The 19764-nt window shown below is 37.0% G+C and overlaps 1 protein-coding gene across 1 annotated transcript in view; it reads right to left on the bottom strand.

The window, feature by feature from the left end:
* Nucleotides 1–19764, bottom strand: part of ATRNL1 (attractin like 1) — a gene marked incomplete at both ends in the record, with an annotated part of 464603 nt that overhangs the window by 303071 nt on the left and 141768 nt on the right. Inside the window, one exon of the mRNA XM_084245317.1 lies at nt 5062–5140. Within this exon, the coding sequence (XP_084101443.1) occupies nt 5062–5140 (79 nt within the window). The remainder of the gene's footprint in view (nt 1–5061; nt 5141–19764) is intronic.

The raw sequence follows: 19764 nt of genomic DNA on the forward strand, positions 1-19764 counted from the left end.
AACAATAAAGAAGCCAACATCTGTTGAAATCTGATAAGTAAAAGGCAGTAAGGTGAGGACTAAGCACGCCTTGATTCATTTAGTACTAAAACCCTTATAAAGTCCTACCACCTATTATTGATTTTAAGATACATTTTGTTTTCACATTTTAATATCTCTGAAATCCAATGTATCTTATAATCAATGACATTGTACAGTCACTGCCAGCCAGATGGCAGCTATGATATAGATGTCATTGCCTGCACAGACACAAACTTGATTATTCTAGTCAGAAATATTATGTGAAACGAAAACATTTTTACCTGAGTCAAAAAGTGACTTTATGTAACACGCGCCAATGTGAACAAGTTTAAGTAAAAGAGTAACCAACTTATTTTCCTTCTACTTTCTTTTGAATGTATACATGTAAACAATATAGAATAAAATATTTATCTTAGTAATTCTACAAGAATGGTTTCGATCAGTAGAAAATATTCTTAGTGGGAAGAGAGCACTGTGTCACAGTTTAATTGGCACTATTTCTTAGTGGTATATTAAATAATGATTGTTTCAAAATATTAGATTAAATACAGCATATTTCCTAAATACACACAGATACACAGGTACAATGTAACACACATAAGTGTGTGTATGTGTGTGTATAAAACAGATTCATATTATAAGTTGCTAATTAGTGAATCAAACATGTTCAAAGTCAAGTTATCTTTGAAATTTTGTTCAGAGAATTTGAATTTTGGAATCTGACAATTTAAAACTATAATTCTTCAGGTTACTAGTTATAAACATAGAACATAGCACTCAACTTTCTTAAATAGCTAAAAATAATATATATCTTCTAGAATGAGAACCGAATGCTCTTTTTGCAAAATGTTTAATTCCAAAATATTAGGTCATGCTTTCTATGTTTTCCTAAAATTTAGTTATTTGCTATGAAATAACACAGCAAATAACAAGCCCAGAGCTCAGAGGTCATTTTGACAATTCTCTTAAAATTTTCATGCAAATAACGTGTCTGTGCATATATCCCTTAAAACTGAGTATCTAGGAGGGGTATTACTAGATCACACTGTATCTATTTTTCATATTTTGAGTAACCTCCATTTTGTTTTCCTGGAGACTGAACCAGTCTATTTTCTCACTAATAGCGGGAATACATCCTCTCCATCACTTGTTTCTGGTCTCTATGACATAGGTCTCTTTGACATAGGTCTCTTTGACACAGGTATCTCACATGGTTTAGATTTGCATTTCACTGGTGGTAAGTGATGATGAGCATTTTGTTCATATGCCTGCTGGCCAATCTATTTATATGTCTTCTTTTGAGGACAGCCTGTTTAGCTCTCCTACCCATTTTTTGATTGGGCTTTTTTTTTTTTTTCTTATTTTGAGTTGCCTGAGTTCTCTTTATATCTTGAATATCAGGGCCTTCAGATGTATGATGTGCCAACATTTTCTTCCATTTACTTGGGTATCTTTTATTTAATTAATAGTTTCTTTCACTGTGTAGAAGTTTTTTATTTTCCCACAGTTCCCTAGAAATCTGACTGTAGAACTACAAGTAGAGGCTTGTACTTCTACTTGTAGAGGCTACAGACAGGCAGGGAATGATGGAAAAATACACTGTGGAGAGGGCTCAATGGACTCTACTGAGGACGGGGGTGCCTGGTCGTGCTGGTTGTGTGGGGACATGCATCTGAGGACGTGTGAGCTACACCTCTAACCACATACAGGGTAATAAACCAGTGTTACTGGAGGAGAAAAAGAGTATGTGCGATATTTTCATTCATATTAATCAAATATAGGATTAAATGCCTTCATTGCAAGGAATACATATAATGCTTTGATGGATTTGATACCTATTAAAAACTCAAATGTCAGTTTAAAAAGGATTACTGAGTTTGACAATATTTCAAGAGACTCTTTTGAACAAAGGTTTTTATAGAGTAATAACTATTTAAAATTGATTGTGCCATTGAAACTAGATGTTTTCAATACCTCTGTAATAAGCATAAGCTATAAAAATGAGCTCTCATCCTAATAGTGTATTATAATATTTCTACTGATCAATAGCCACTTATTGTTGCCATTCTTTAGCACAGACCACCAGAAAACTTTCATATTTTAATAAGTTCATCATACAAATGAGTTTGGAGCTCCTATATGAAGAGGTAATTATAAAATTGAAGTCCTTTGTAGTTTAATTTTTGTGTTTTTAAGAGCCCCTGAATTCTTAAGGGTATAATTCAAAAGGCATAACATTAATAATAGCTTCTGATATTAAAATTATACCACAAAAATGTACATGCTCATGAGAAAAGAAAGCTTCAAAAAGTTTAAAACAAAGAAGTAATATGCTTAGTTGAATTAACACGATAAATTAGGAAATGCCCAAAGATTATTGTCATTTTAAAACAGTCCTTACATTTAGAAAGTAATTAGTACAACTTCTGCAACAAAATTACAGAAATACTTGGAAGAATCCTTTACATAATCTTTATTTACCATTACAAATAAATTGTCATCCTACTAATCACAGGGGTAATCTGAGGTTTACAATTTTTGATCTTTTAGTATTTCAGAGAAAGTAATATTCTCATAAACAAAAAAATACTGGACTCTTTTCCTTTGTGTAATAATAGAATTAATCAAATAGATAAAACTAAAGGGAGCATCAGATAAAAGTGCATTCCATTAAAATAAATCTATAAAAGGAATTAAATAAACTACAGTTAGTGGAGTTAAAAGACTGAGGGCCTCTAAGATGAAAATGACAATCTTTTAATAGAATTAAAATTGCAATCTAATCTCTGGTGGTCATCACAGTGATGTCATCTTTACTTTCAGTATCACTAGATGGATGGTTTCTGAGACATTTAGAATTATTTACTTAAGGAATTTAATACAATGAAGTTTGAAAAAATTCCTCAACATATTTTTTAAGATATATTGTAATAAGACATGATCTCTCAACAAGGCAGATTGCAGTTGGGCAGAGGAAGCTAATTAAAGGCATGATAACATTCGTTTACAGACACTCACTATCTAGATGAAATTTGGACAGAGGGGCATGGTACTAAGGGAATATCTAGAGGATATAGTCCTATTCAGAAGCACAGATTAAAACGGATCCTGTAGCTCCTAAACTAGTTCTATCTTCCTATTCTCCCTTCCCTTACATGTGCAAGTAATTTTTTGAAAAATTCCCATTCTCAATCAAAAGATAAATCTACATTGGTATTTTGAAAATTGAGATAAGGCCTCCCCTGGTGGCGCAGTGGTTGAGCACTGGGCTGCGAAGCTGCCCACAGCCTCTGCAGCGCCGGTTCCATCCCCGGCCCACGGCGAGGGTCCCACATGGCGCGCAGACCTCTCCTGCCACGCCCACTGCTCCCCTCAGCAGTGTATTTTGTCAATCTGCCTGTTCTGTTCCCTGCTCTGGCTCTGGTGAATTCTCTCACCCTCCCGCGCTTCTGACTATACCCAGTGCTTGTATAAATAAATAAATAAATAAAATCTTAAAAAAAAAAAAGAAAATTAAGAGAATACAAGTTTTCCAGAGCTTCTGATTATATATGATAAACAACAACACCGAGGTAGTATGATATTAGCCCAAAGCAACTTGTAATTTTGAGAAGAGTGAAAATTTCTGAGCAGATGAACTATTCACAAGTTTCTCAAATGTTTACTACTGTTTCTAAACCTTAATTATACATGAACATTCTTAGAACTGGAGGAACTTCCTTCGAATTAGTTACATAACACAACCCCTTCTCTGAGAAGAAAATGAATTCAATTAAACTACTTACCTATATTCAGAAGCGAGTTAACAACAGAGTTGTACATTGATCTTTGCACAGAACTGTATTTATACGGTTGCATTTCATAATCTTTAGAAATCTGATCAGCAGATGTTGCTAGCCATAATGAAGCAAGAACCCAGGTTCCCTGACTGCTCTTCCAAAGAGTAGATGTCTTGTCACTTGCCTTATTCCATTATGCAAGATGTTTATACCTCTAGACTGACCATTGTTTTTCCCTTCCTGAATTTGTAATGTCATTTAACAGACTAACATATATAGAAGAATACTTAACTCCCCAGAGGATTCTACTTCTTGACAAATACTTATATTTAATGATACACCTTTAATTGGATTACTTTTTATCACAGGGGTATACCAAGTAAATTCTCATTGGTGTTATACTGACCATGTATAGAAAACTAGAGTATCTTAGAATATTCTGAATTGTTTTTAAATAATTCTAAATATAAGCACCTTGTATGTGGAAAAAATAAGGTAAGCAGTTACACTGCTACTTTATAAAGTTGTGCAAAATTATATATACACACATATAAACATGGAAATATAAATATAAAGCTAATAATATTAATAAAAGCATAAACCTGCTATTTCATTACAGGAGGTATAGAACAGTAAATCTATTGCACATTTGTGCTCCTTAGAGCATTATATTTCTTTGTTTCTTTCAATTAACTAATATATACAAAGTCAATAAACTAATACATTTATATCATCAGTTGTTTGGTAAGAGTATTACAGAGTATTATTTATCAATTTTAAAATTATAAGGACCATACATGATAAATTCTGATACCAAAGGTATCACATTGAGGTGCATTTCAAATGTATTAAGATTATAAAACAATCCCGAAATGATCAAGACTACAAAAAAAAAAAAATTTGAAGATAAAAATGAGTTTATCACTCAGCTTTTAAATCACAAAGGAAACAGTATAAAATGGCCTTTATGACTAATTACCTAGAGCTTGAAAATTATTTAATCAACAGAAGTAATATTTGCATTCACTATAAATTCAAACACTATTTTAGAAAAACTGCCATTTACCAATGCCTCTACAGATAGTGATTTAAGATAGAAACATTTGTTCCAAAGCTTAAAAGATACTAGATTTATTATTCAATCTTAATAAATAAAATTCATTTGAAAATTTGGACTTGAAAGAAGCATATTAATTAAGCAATGAGAATCTGTATCTTTGCTCAGATCTTTACTCAAAACATTAAATAACAGCACTGATACCTCTCTCCGCCGAGAAGCCCAGCAGGTTTGCTTGATCTTCCACACCACAGCAGCCACCAGTAATAAGGATAAAAAACAACTGTAACACAGAACACAACAACATTTTGCTTATAAAATCTGAAATATGTAATGAAATGCTAATACGCAGAGGCTTTAAAAATATATAGATGTAATAAGCACTTTGCCTTGGTAAATAATTCAAGCAAAACCAGTACCTTAGTGGTTTTTTAAATGTTTTCAAGTAAAACCAACATATACATGTAGGGAAGATTATTTATATTCCTTCTATAAATTAGAGTCTATCTTTAAGATAATCTGTCACAAGGAATGTAAATTTATGTTATTGGTCTTATGAAGAAACAGAAATCTATGTAAAAATTGTATTGTCATAAAATAAATTTTATAAAGTCAAATATCACACATATTCATTCATTTTATCTTTATTAGCAACTAGTTTTATCTCTGAGACTATTTCAGACATAAATTTGATATTTAAATACCAAAATGGGGCCTCCCTGGTGGCGCAAGGGTTAAGACTGCATCATGAGTTCAATCCCTGGCCAGGGAGCTGACCCACATGGCACAGCAGACCTCTCCTGACTCACCCCCTGCTCTCCTCAGCAGTGTATTTCAGTCAATCTGCCTATTCTGTTCCCCACTCTGTCTCTGGTGAATCCTCTCACGCCCCACACTTCTGGCCTGTACCCCAGTTCTTGTATGTATAAATAAATAAATCTAAATAAATAAATACCAAAATGGATTTGTATTTGATAATCCACAATTCTCAAAGGAAAGTGAGAATTTTCCACTGAAGCTGAGAATTAAGCTCCCCTCCTGCCTTCAGGAGACATCTGTCAATGTCTGGAGATGTTTGTGATCAATGTTACTGGGATGGGGGTTACAGTTCTCATCTGATAGGTACAGACAGGATACTTCTAAACATCCTGCAAAGCACAGAACTGCCTGCCATGGCAAAGAATTAGCCAGCTCACAGTTGTATGAAGTTGAGAAACCCTGACCTATGTTAATGTTTAAATTAAGAGATAATTCACATCAAGAAACAAGAAAGAACGCAAAGAAACAACCTAATCTCGAAGCTCAAAGATCTAGAAAAAGAACAACAAAAAAACCCCAAAACCAGTAGAAGAAAAGAAATAATAAAAACCAAAGCAGAAATAAATGAATATGAAACTAAAAAAACAATCCAAAAGATCAATGAAACCAAGAGCTGGTTCTTTGAAAAAATCAATAAAATAGACAAACCCCTAGCCAGGCTCACAAAGGAAAAAAGGGAGAAAGCACAAATAAACAGGATCATCAATGAAAGAGGAGAAATCACAACGGACACAGCAGAAATCAAAAGAATAATCAGTAACTACTATGAACAGTTATATGGAAACAAGTTTAACAATCTAGAGGAGATGGACAAATTCCTACAACTCTACAATCACCCAAAGCTAGATAAAGAAGAAATAGAACACCTAAACAGACCAATTACAATTAGTGAAATTGAAATGGTAATCAAAAACCTCCCCAAGGGCCTCCCCGGTGGCGCAGCGGTTGAGCGCTGGGTTGCGAAGTTGCCCGCAGCCTCTGCAGCGCCGGTTCGATCCCCAGCTGCTCCCTGGCCACCGGAGGAGGGTCCCACATGGTGCGCAGACCTCTCCTGCCGCCCGCTGCTCCCCTCAGCAGTGTACTTCGGTCCTTCTGCCTGCTCTGCTCCCCGCTCTGGCTCTGGTGAATTCTCTCACCCTCCCGCGCTTCTGACTGTACCCAGTGCTTGTATAATTAAATAAATGAATTAAAAAAATGAATGAATAAATAAATCTTTAAAAAAAAAAAAAAAACTCCCCAAAAACAAAAGCCCAGGACCTTATGGATTTACAAATGAATTCTACCAAACATTCAGAGACGAATTAGTGCCTATCCTTCACAAACTCTTCCAAAAAATTGAGAAGGAAGGGACAATACCAAACACGTTTTATGAAGCCAACATTACACTAATACCAAAACCGAACAAGGACAACACAAAAAAGGAAAACTACAGGCCAATCTCCCTAATGAACACTGATGCAAAAATCCTCAATAAAATTTTAGCTATCAGAATCCAACAATGTATCCATAAGATAATTCACCACGACCAAGTTGGATTCATTCCAGGGGCACAAGGATGGTTTAACATCCGAAAATCAATCAACGTTATCCAACACATCAACAAAAAGAAATATAAAAACCATATGATAATATCAATAGATGCTGAGAAAGCTTTCGACAAAGTGCAACACCCATTCATGATAAAAGCCCTTGAAATTCTTGGGATACAAGGAACATACCTCAACATCATAAAGGCCATCTATGACAAGCCAACAGCCAGTATCATTCTCAATGGTGAAAAGCTGAAAGCAATTCCATTAAGATCTGGAACAAGACAAGGATGTCCACTCTCACCATTGCTTTTCAATATAATACTGGAAGTCCTAGCCAGGGCAATAAGACAAGAGAAAGACATCCAAGGAATCCAAATAGGAAAAGAAGAAGTCAAACTATCACTATTTGCAGACGATATGATATTATACATAGAGAACCCCAAAAACTCCACAGAAAAGCTAATTCAACTAATCAATCAGTTCAGTAAAGTGGCAGGATACAAAATCAACACGCAAAAGTCAGTAGCCTTCCTATACACAAACAATAAATCTGAAGAAGAAGAAATCAAAAAGACCATCCCTTTTGTTATTGAAACAAAAAAATTCAAATATTTGGGAATAAATCTAACAAAAGAGGTAAAGGACCTATACAAAGAAAACTATAAAACACTGTTAAAAGAAATAGAAGAAGACACAAAGAAATGGAGAGACATCCCCTGCTCATGGATTGGAAGAATAAACATTATTAAAATGGCCATCCTTCCAAAAGCAATATACAGATTCAATGCTATTCCAATCAAAATTTCAATGTCATTCTTCAAAGAAATAGAACAATTATTGATGAAATTCATATGGAATCACAAAAAACCCCGAATAGCCAAAGCTCTCCTAAAAAAAAAAGAAGGGAATGGAGGCATCAGACTCCCAGACTTCAAACTATACTACAAAGCCATAATCATCAAAACTGCATGGTATTGGAACAAGAACAGACATACAGACCAATGGAATCGAATAGAAAATCCAGAAATAAACCCACAGATTTATGGTCAACTAATCTTTGACAAAGGAGCAAAGAATATGCATTGGAGCAAAGAAAGTTTGTTCAATAAATGGTGCTGGGAAAACTGGGTCGCTACATGCAAAAGAATGAAGCTTGACCACCACCTCACACCATACACAAAAATCAACTCAAAATGGATTAAAGAACTAGACATAAGACCTGAAACCATAAAATATATAGAAGGAAATATAGGCGAAACACTACGTGATTTGCACATCAAAGACATCTTTACAGACACATCACCCAAAGCAGTGATAGTGAAGGCAAAGATCAACAGCTGGGACTACATCAAATTAAAGAGCTTTTGCACAGCAAAAGAGACAATAACAAAAACAAAGAGAAACCCCACCAACTGGGAGAACATTTTTGCACCCAACACTAATGATAAAGGACTGATCACAAAAATCTGCAAAGAGCTGATGAGACTCAACAACAACAAAGAAAATAATCCAGTCAAAAAATGGGCAGAAGAGCTTAAAACAAACTTCTCTGAAGAGGAAATGCAAATGGCCAACAGGCATATGAAAAAATGTTCAACATCACTTGTCATCAGGGAAATGCAAATCAAAACTACCATGAGATACCATCTTACACCAGTGAGAATGGCACATATTAAAAAAACTAGCAACAACAAATGTTGGCGAGGGTGTGGAGAAAAAGGAACTCTTCTGCACTGTTGGTGGGAGTGCAAACTGGTCCAACCACTGTGGAAAGCTGTGTGGAGATTTCTGGACCTACTAAACATAGAGCTTCCATATGATCCAGCAATTCCACTCCTAGGTATTTACCCAAAGGACACAGAAACATCAATTCCAAAGAACACCTGCACCCCTATGTTTATAGCAGCACTGTTTACAATAGCTAAGCTTTGGAAACAACCCAAATGCCCAAAAATAGATGACTGGATCAAGAAGATGTGGTACATATATACCATGGAATATTACTCAGCATTCAAAAAAGATAAACACATGCAATTTGCTGCAACATGGATGGCGCTGGAAGGGATCATGCTCAGCGAAATAAGCCAAAAAGAAAAAGAAAAATACCAGATGGTCTCACTCATAGCAGGAATCTAGAAAACTTAAATAAGGGACCAGGAAAATGAATAACTATAAGAAAGTGAAAATCAAAATCAACAAAAAACTATGAACCAGAGACACTTTTAGGGGGGCGGGGGCGGGAGGGGAGGGATTGGGGTCAGAATGGGGGGCTGCAATTGTATGGGGAATATAACAATAAAATTTATTAAAAAAAAAAATAAAAATAAAGTGAAGCTATCAGGATGAGAAAAAAAAAGAGAGATAATTCAGTTACAAAACTTATACATGTAGTCTATACATATCAGGCGCAATATTCAATAAACTATGGTAATGCAGAATACACTGTTAGTAATAATTTGAGATTGATAAATCTCAAAATCAGGTTTGTATGTATCTGTTTAATTTGTCCCAACCCCGTATCACTGTTCATATTCCCTTGCTCTGTTATAAAAGAATATGGCATTAGAAAGCCAAAGGTCAGCAGACCCGGGCTACTAAAATTCATTGGTCACAGCAAAAAAAAACCTGGTCTTCATCTTAATAGATAAACTTTGTTCATCAATTATTCACTTATAAGCAGTACAATTTTTGACACTTTCCACTCTTGTCAAGTCTTTAGTGTATTTTTTTCTCCTTGACATACTTGGAGAAACTAGAATACCTTTCAGTGATGATGGCAATGACAGTGATAATTCTAGTCCTGTCCACCAAATGCTGAACACATTTAGACACTGCTGGATACTTCACACTGATGATCAGACTGAGATTTATAAGAGCACTTACAAATATACTATTCTTATTTCAGAAAAGAAGAATCCAGTGCTCAGAGAGTTCTAAATCAATTGTTTCTACTCTAGTCACACAAGGAGAAAGCAGTAGAGCCCAAATTAAAATCCAGCCTTGACTTCTTCCCTCGTCAACATAGGGCGTGTGAGCCTGCTGGCTATCTAGCAACAGCAATATTTCCACATCCATCCTAGAATCCTTTCTCCAGCATCAAAGGAAGTGGATTTATTATTCCAAAGCCTGTGACCTGATCTTTTCCAACTTCCAAGGTGCCTTTTTGGGTTTTTGTATCACTACTTTTCTCTCTACTATTTATAAACTCTTTCTATTTTATTTTAATGTAACTTTCAGAAATACTCTTACTTCTCACAAATAAAAACAATAACACTACTGACCTCAAGCTTCCTCTAGTTGAAACTACTCATCAATGTAGCCACCTCAGTGTCCATTCCCTCATAATCTAGTCTCCTTGTAACCTGCCATCTGGCTTGTATACTAATAAAAATGTCAAGCTTAACAATGATTAATGTTTATGAAATATATTTGACATTTCAGAGGATACTTCACTCACCATGACTTTCTACAGATGACTTACCTCTAACAACTGACTTTTACTTCCACTCACAATAACAACCACCCATTCTTTTTGTTTATTTTACTGTTTAGTTATTTATGTAATGTTGGTTTACAATACTGTACATGTCTTAGGGATTCAGGGTCACACCTCTTTGTCTGTACATTACCACACACCACACCACTAAGGCACCAATCATCACAGTCCACTGAGGCCACCCCCTTTGATCCCAAGCTGCTCCTCCTCTGTAGTCTCAGTTCTGCAATAAGATTCCAAGTGTGAGTTTGGGCAATCCTTTTCTTTGTTTCTTTATATGCTAATCTGAGTAAAATCATGCCCATCTACTCATCCTTTGACACTCCTTCTCAATACACTATTATCTGGGTTTTCATACATCCTTTCTGAAACTCTCGTCAGGGAAGGTGGAGTGTGTTGCAGATTCCCTCTTTTAAATCATGGACATTCCTTTAAACTCAGTTCTAAAAACCATGTTGTTATTACCCCTTGTATTCAAAGGGAGGACTCTGCTATTCTCATAGCTTCAACTTGACCTCAAATGGACGATTTCCAAATCTATATCATTAGACCTGCCAAAACGAGAGTGTTCTATTATTAAAGGGATCTAAGAGATTATTTATTTCAAACTCCCTCCCAGGAAAGAAATTCCCAGCACAGCTCTGTTAGTGATCTAGCCCCCTAATTAAATACTCATCATAGCTGAGAAGCGGCTGACTCATAATCCATGCATTCTATTTTTAGCTAAATCAAACTATGAAAATATTCTATTAAGCTGTCTTTCTAACTTTTATCAATCAGAGCTGCTTCTTCTCTCTCATGGGTTAATTATACTGAACAAGTCAATTCCTTCTCCTGTGTGCCAAAACTTCTTTACGTATTTGAAGTAGTCAACATGATTCCCTGTAGTCCAGTGCTTCTCAATCAGGAGAGCTTTGCTCTCCTCAAGGACATCTGTCAGTGTCTACAGACAATTCTGGTTGTCACCACTTGGTGGACATCTAGTGAGATGCTGGTAAACACCCTATAACAGTCCCGTCCACCCCAACAAAGATTTTTCCAATCCAACATGGCAATAGTATGACAAACCACATTCAAGTGGGAATTTCTACCACAGTGGCTATACTTCCCTTGCTATATCCAGGTTAACACTGTAACTATCGAGTATGGTTCTGTGAACTGAAACTTCAGATAGAGTCCAATAATCCATTCATCTGAATTTCAGTCCTACCCTATATTCTCAAGAATTTTAACAGAAGAAATACAAACACGAGCTCAAACCTTCTATGTCCAAAGTGAACTTGTGAAAACATTCATAATAATAAAAGTAGCTGTCATCTGCTGAGTAATACCTATCAAACACAGTGTTACATGTTTTACATGCATTACATTAATTACCACAACCACACACAATATATCTGTATGCTATATGCACTCATTTAAAAGATAAGAAAGCTGACTCATGGAGAACTTAAGTAAATTGCTTGAATTACAAAAGTATTAAATTGCAAGGTCTTTCTCCTGACTTGTTTCACCATTAATTGCCAGCTAAAATGTAAAAACATTCAATTTATCATCGCTTAGACTCATTCATACATCAAATTCTGTCAACACTTTCTTTCCAAACACCTGCAATAGTAGATAAAAACATACATCAAAATTCATTTACATTTATTAGTTAAATACAACTTAAATACCATAACACTTTTATTGGATAAGCTACAATAACTCCCCAAATAAATGATCATATAATACAGATTCAGTTTAAGATAGTGAAGACTTGCTGAATTTCTTTTTTTTTAAACATTTATTTATTTATATAAGAACTGGGGTACAGGCCAGAGGCACGGGAGGGTGAGAGGTTTCACCAGATACAGAGCAGGGAGCAGAACAGCAGACTATCGAAAACACTGCAGAAGGGAACAGCGGGCAAGACAGGAGAGGTCTGGCGCACCATATGGGTTTCTCCCTGCCTGGCCCGGAATCGAAACCGCACTGCAGAGGCTGTGGACAGCGCCATAGCACTGCGCTCAACCCACTGCACCACCGGGGAGGCCCACTTGCTGAATTTCTTCATGAAGAATTTGAATTCACTGTGATTTAAACTTTGTGACTCAAGTAAAGAGTGTCACTTTTGTAACATAATTTAAATTAGCAGAGAAAGCACATGTTGCAAGCGCATAAAATATTTCTCTCTTCTCAATAAAAGGAAACTGAAAAGTTTTATACTGGCTTTCTAGACATTGAATGAGAAGAAACTTCTATTATATAAAGTGTCCAAGAATTCGGGGTTTATCTGTTCCAGTTAGCTTTTCTCTAATGTATTTGTGAAATTAAATGTTTTAATGGGCAACCTCAAAAATCAACATTCTTTAATCTAGTAATGTGGCAAATTTTTCAGAAAAAAATTTAGTTCCATTACTTTCTTTCAGAAATCTTTCTATTATATTACATAATAGTTGTCACAGCTTCTTGGTATGGACATTGGAGTAGGGGGATGATGTCTGGGCTTCTATTTAAAAAAAAAAAAAAATCTGTACTATAATAGTGCCAGGGGATCTCAAAGGTTTGACATCCTCCAGTAAAATCCTCCCAATGGAATTCTTTTTAAAGAGAGAGAGAAAAAAAAAAAGCAAATCCATGAGTCACAGGGATTTAAAAAAAAAAAAAAAGCATAGGAACTTGGGGAGAGATATTTCAATAATTTGATTTTAACCTTCATAAAGTGGTCATTATGGAAAGGATTCTTAATGTGACAAAACATGGAGATCATTAGGTATTCTCATTTAGGGAAAATTAAAAAGAATCCAATGAAAATAACACAATGTAATATAAGGTTACATTGTAAAGCAGGTTGCAAGTGACAAAGAAAAAAGACTCCAGCGGTAATCTAACTGGCCAAATGCAAAAAAGAGATAATATTGTCACTATTTTATAACAATTTGAAGTTAATTGATCATAAAAGTCAAGCCTTAAATACATATTTCAAATGACATCTTGGGTATATTCATTCATTTTACTGAAAATTGTTACAAACTAGGGAATAGTATTGAAATAAAGAAAAATATTATTTTAAAAAGTAATTTATCTCCTAATAACTGCTAGTCCAGAAAATATATTTTAAAGGTTGTAAAAATACCTTCTTAACACTTGAAGGATTTTTTTCTTACCAACTAAAATGTTAAGAAAAATATCACTTAGAAAGCTACAAAAGGGCCTCCCTGGTGGCGCAGCGGTTGAGCACTGGGTTGCGAAGCTGCCCGCAGCCTCTGCGGTGCCAGTTCGATCCCCGGCTGCTCCCCGGCCACTGGAGGAGGGTCCCACATGGCGCGCAGACCTCTCCTGCCGCCCGCTGCTCCCCTCAGCAGTGTACTTCGGTCCTTCTGCCTGCTCTGCTCCCCGCTCTAGCTCTGGTGAATTCTCTCACCCTCCCGCGCTTCTGACTGTACCCAGTGCATGTAAAAACAAACAAACAAACAAATAAATAAATAAAGCATGCCTCTATTAAAAAAAAAAAAAAAGAAAGCTACAAAAACTGTAATAAAAAAGTACTTGTTTCATTGTATTGGCAAAGATGAAAAATCAACAAGGCCTAGTTATGTTCATAACATAAACTGGTGCAAACATTTTTGAGGATTGTTAAGCAACAGTTAAATATACCCTAGGGTGCACTATTAGTTAAGATGATTTCAAAGGCAAGTTATAGAAAACCTAACACAAAATGGAACAATAAACAATACTGAGGCTAAATGTAGATTTAATAATTCCTCCTACGATAAAATGAATTGTGGCCCCACAAAATTCACACGTTGAAGCTCTATCAACCAATGTTTGGAAATAAGAAAATCTAGGAAATAAATATAAATATTAAGTGAGGTTGAAAGTAAGAACCCTGGTCCAGCAGCATTCTCATCAGAGACACTAGCAAACTCTCCCTCCCTTTCTTTCCACCTCTCTCTCCACACCCCCAAGTTCACAAACTGAGAAAAAGTCAAGTAAGTACACAGCAAGAAAGTGATCATGTATGCATAAGCAAAATCTAGCCACATTGGCACCCTGATCTTGGGCACCGCAGCCTCCAGAGCAGTGAGATAATAAATTGTGCTGTTTAAGCCACTACAACATGAGCATGCTCAGAAAGATTTCGATAGAAGAATTGGATGTTTCTGTAACATAAACCTACAAAAGGTAAAATATTAATAATTCTGCAACTGGGTAATGAGTAAAGGCTGCAGGAATTTATGGTGGTAAAAGGATTGTTGGTGAAAACACAGACTTATTAAAAGCCAATTCTCTGGGCCTCCCCGGTGGCGCAGCGGTTGAGCGCTGGGTTGTGAAGCTGCCCGCAGCCTCTGCAGCGCTGGTTCGATCCCCGGCTGCTCCCTGGCGACTGGAGGAGGGTCCCACATGGCGCGCAGACCTCTCCTGCCGCCCACTGCTCCCCTCAGCAGTGTACTTCGGTCCTTCTGCCTGCTCTGCTCCCTGCTCTGGCTCTGGTGAATTCTCTCACCCTCCCGCACTTCTGACTGTACCCAGTGCTTGTATAAATAAATAAATCTTTAATAGATAAATAAATAAAAGCCAATTCTGATGAATGCTCAAAAGGAAACGAGTTGTAGAGGAAAAAAACCTCCATCTTCTTAGAGAATACATCAATAATCAGGAACAAAATGTTGATATACATATGGATCTTAAGAACTCCTGGCTCTATCTTACATGGAAATTATATAACAGATTATTTGAAACTAGAGAAAGGGCAAACCTCGGTATAAAATGCCCCCAAAAATCTTGGTGAAATTGTTCTATAACATTTTGTGGAAGGTATAACAGGAAAGCAATAAGCCAGAATGGAAGAAGAATTGGAGATGGGCTAATGATAAATCTGAAAAAGGTGACAATGATCAGGAGATTGAATTAGAATTGTAATGGTGAACTGTAATACAGTATATACACATACTTATTCCCAATGATGGACACCTGAAATTTGTATAATGTTATAATGCAATGTTTCTTCATTTAGCATTGAAGAACTGGTGCTGCAGAGGCTGCGGGCAGCTTCGCAACCCAGTGCTCAACCGCTGCGCCACCAAGGAGGCCCGGATATAAAATTTCATAATAAAAAAAAACTGAAGTTGAAGCAAGAGGGGAAAAGACCAGTTGAAGAAGCATGCACCTGATCTTAGAGGAGAAATTTCAGTTTTTCACTACTGACTATGAAGTTAGCTATGGGTTGGTCATATGCAACCTTTATTATGTTGAGGTATGTTCCTCGTATTTCCATTTCATAAAGAGTTTTTATCATAAACACAAGTTGGATCTTTTCAAATGCTTCTCAGCATCTTTTGATATGATCATAGGATTTTTAACTTTCCTTTCATTGATGTTGTGAATTACACTGAGTTGCCAATGTTGAACCATCCCAGTTCTCTGAACTACACACTCTTCTGTGCATCAGCTTTATTCACAGGTTGATTCCCCTTTAGGGAAAATAAAAACGGATGCAGTAGCTGCAGGACTTATACCACATACCATTACACATGCCCAATCTTCATCAATCATTTGGCTAATTGACAACTACACACTAACTGGCTTTAGTTCCCTCATGAAGCTGTTGAGGGATCAATTCCACCCAAATTAAACCACTGCCACCTAGCCATGTGAAGAGTTAAACGAGGCTGAAAAAAAAAATCCATAAAATCTACTTCAGAGATCATTTATGTAGAAGTCACAGAAAATACCCAAATGAATCTCCCCCAAACTGCTAACAGATTTACAAATCTACAGAGCATATTTGATAACACTTCAATTCTTCCTTGAAATATCTCCCAAAAAATAGAGTGCTGTGAAGTCTCCCAGGCAAGAGTTTAAACAGAGAACATTTAGGAAGGAAGAACTTTCTGATTAACTTTTCCTGTTACAAATAACCTTCCTGGATAATAGCTTCCAAATAATAAAGGTAAGAACAAATAGTACTGCTCTGTACACTTTCATTTAAAGCATACTTTTCAAATTATGTAGTTAGGAAAAAAGTTTTAATTTTAAAGGTAATAAACACTTAAAAATAAAATTTTCCTAAAACATTAGTGTATAACACACAGAGAAACTGTAATTATGCTACCCAAACAATTATCACAAAAGCATGACATCATTGTAGCAATGTAACCACCATCCTAATAAATAGCACTTAATCTATTTCCTTTTCCTCAAAGGTAACTATCATGTAATTTTTAACAGTCCATTTCTATTTTTGAACATTATACAAATGAAAGCTCTTATTTCTAGCTCCTTTTGGTCAAGGATCTGTTTGTGATCCAGCCACACTGTTCCCTAGTGGATCACAGACCGACATGTACAATGTACTTGTATGAACTCTGAGAAGGAACTCTAATGACCTTGAGTTATGCCAAAAACAAAATTTGTGAAAGAAAATAAAATACACTAGATTTTATAAAAATTAAAATGACTTTATCCATAGCAAAGAGTCAAAAGAATTAAAAGGCAAGTCAAAGAGTAAGAGGGAATATTTGTGAATCATGTATCTAGCAAAAAAAAAACCAAAAAACCCTCATATCCAGATTATATACAGAGCATTCCAAAATCAACAATAATAAAACAACAACCCAACAAAATATTGGCAAAAACTACTGTATGACAGCATTTATACATGATATCAAAGGTAAAAATGATGGAGACAGAAAGCAGAATGGTATGTGTCAAGGGCTGGAGGAAGGTGGACAGGGGTGTTATTGTATAATGGGTAGAGAATTTCAGTTTAAGGTTTAAAAAGGCATTCTGGACATGAACCGTGCAGGCATTTAAAAGATAGGAAAAATGTCTTTGAAAGAGAATAGAATTGGCAGATTTTTGCTGTCATATTAGTACCTGCAGAGGGATAATGAAAAACTGAAGGCCATTAACAAGCATTACTGACTAAATACAAGAGCTTGAGGGTCTCTTTTACAGCTTTAAAATGCCTGACTGTGGAGAGCCAATATGGATGAGCAGCAGGCTGATGGTCTGGTTGTTAGAGCGCAGAGCTCCAGAGATGATAAACTCCTCAGCCAAAGCAGTTCCCTTATAGACAGGAGTCATGGTTGGGGAGAACTGTGCCTTCAGTAAACGGGATAAGAATCTCTAGAACGGAATATAACTGGATGGAGCCTTCTGAAGATGCTTGTGCTACAATTCCCTTCCCCACTAATCGAAACAACAGATGCTCCCCTAACAAGCTGCTACCCTGTTCTCTCCTGGTGCCAGACTGAGAACTGGGACCTTACCACAGCATAATCCATCCTCACTTGGTAAGAGAGGGAAGAGGTTACATACTTTAAAGAGCTGCAAGAATTAGCTAGAAGAACTGACAGAAGGCAGGGGACTGTTGCAAGAAATGGACTTTAGTGGTATTGGATCAAAGCAAATGGAAAGACCAGATGAGCAAGAATCACAAGTTCTGGTACTTATTCTCAAATAACAGATGCGATACCCTACCGTGGACTCCAGGAGATGGGACACACGTTACTGGGGTGATTCTTAAAAGTCAAGAAAAAGCAGTGGCCAAAACAACATGAAAAAGAAATACCTGGGTTACCCTGGCAGATAGAAAGGAAAGAAAGAAAGAAGCCAGTGAAAGGTTAAGGCACTAGTACAGGTGTAGTGCGTAAGTGAGCAGAACTGCCGGGTTATGTTCTTTTCCAACAAAACAAGGTATTAGGAAAACTCTGAGAGAAGAGCACCCATATTACCACAACAGTGGTGGCTTTTTCCTGCAGACCAGAGCTGACCACAGGATAGGCAGTAATGCACAGGCTAGACATGTGAAGTGAGGGGAAGCTGAAGTAGCCAAGTCCAGTGCCGATGCTTCACCAACAGCACCCAGGGGCCACAATGACCATAAGAAAGGCCGGGACTGGAGGAGCAGCCAAGGAGCTGGGCTCACAAAGAGCTGTGGGAAGAACTGACAATGCAGTATCTCTGGGGTGACCTAGGGCAGCCAACATGAGTGCTCTGGGACATCCAGCTGTAAGCAGAACAGCGGATGAGGAGATTGAGGGTGCTGCCCCAACAGAAAATCATATCCTCTGCTGGTTCCCCGAGGAACTAATTTACAAACTGGAATCAGCTGACTGAACAGGCACTGGGTTTATAAAAGAAAGTGTATCTTGAGAAGTATATAAAATGATCTCCAAAGGGACCTCTGCATGACTCCTATACAAGAGGGCCTGTGCATATTTGGGCTCACTCAAGGCAGATCCATGGCACATATGCAGGTAAAGAGGAGGAGCTATTCAGACCCAGGGGGAGATAATGGACAGCCAGTGGCTCACAACGCCATCGTGGCTCCTCATTAGAACTGGGGGGTCATCTGGGATCAGGTAACAGGTCCAGGCTGAGTTTCGGCTCACAGCGGGCCAACTGTGTTCGAGGGATTCACCCAGTGCAAATCTCTCTAGTCTTCACATGTATAATTAGAATTTATGTACAGGTTGCTGGAGTAGCCCCTCTATTTTGTCTCTGGACTGTGAAGTAAGATTTATCACCCTGGGGAAGACCATGGGGTAACCCCTGAGCTGCCTCCCATCTGCTGAAGACAGTAAATCACAAGGTTCATGTCATCCCAGGGGACAGTGGAGATCAGTACCACCATCAACATCTGAAAGACTCGGGTGTTCCTACCTCATCTCCCTTTTACTCACCAGACATTTCATATTTACAGACTTACATTTTCATTTTACATATCAGAGAAAAAGAGTTTATTTTTAAAATATTTTTCCAGTACTTTACTAGATTGTACAACATAATCTCACAACAACAAAACCCTTGAGTTCTATATATGAAGGGCCGGAGGTTCAGCGAAGGGAGGAGACCTACTTAAGACGGCCAGAAGCGAAGCTCAGAGGACAGCTGTCCGTAAAGGGTCTCCCTAGCGCTGGCCCAATTCCGCTTACCACCAGAACTATGTTCAGATTGAGGTAAAAAACTTAGAGAGTTTGTGCACTGGTGTGCCTAGGTGTGCACTGGTATGCCCTTGAGAAACTGAAAAGCTGACACGTTCACCTCCAGCATCTCAACAACTAGGTTAAA

The sequence above is a fragment of the Talpa europaea genome, assembly GCF_964194135.1.
Source record: "Talpa europaea genome assembly, chromosome: 10".
NCBI classification, from domain to species: Eukaryota; Metazoa; Chordata; class Mammalia; order Eulipotyphla; family Talpidae; genus Talpa; species Talpa europaea.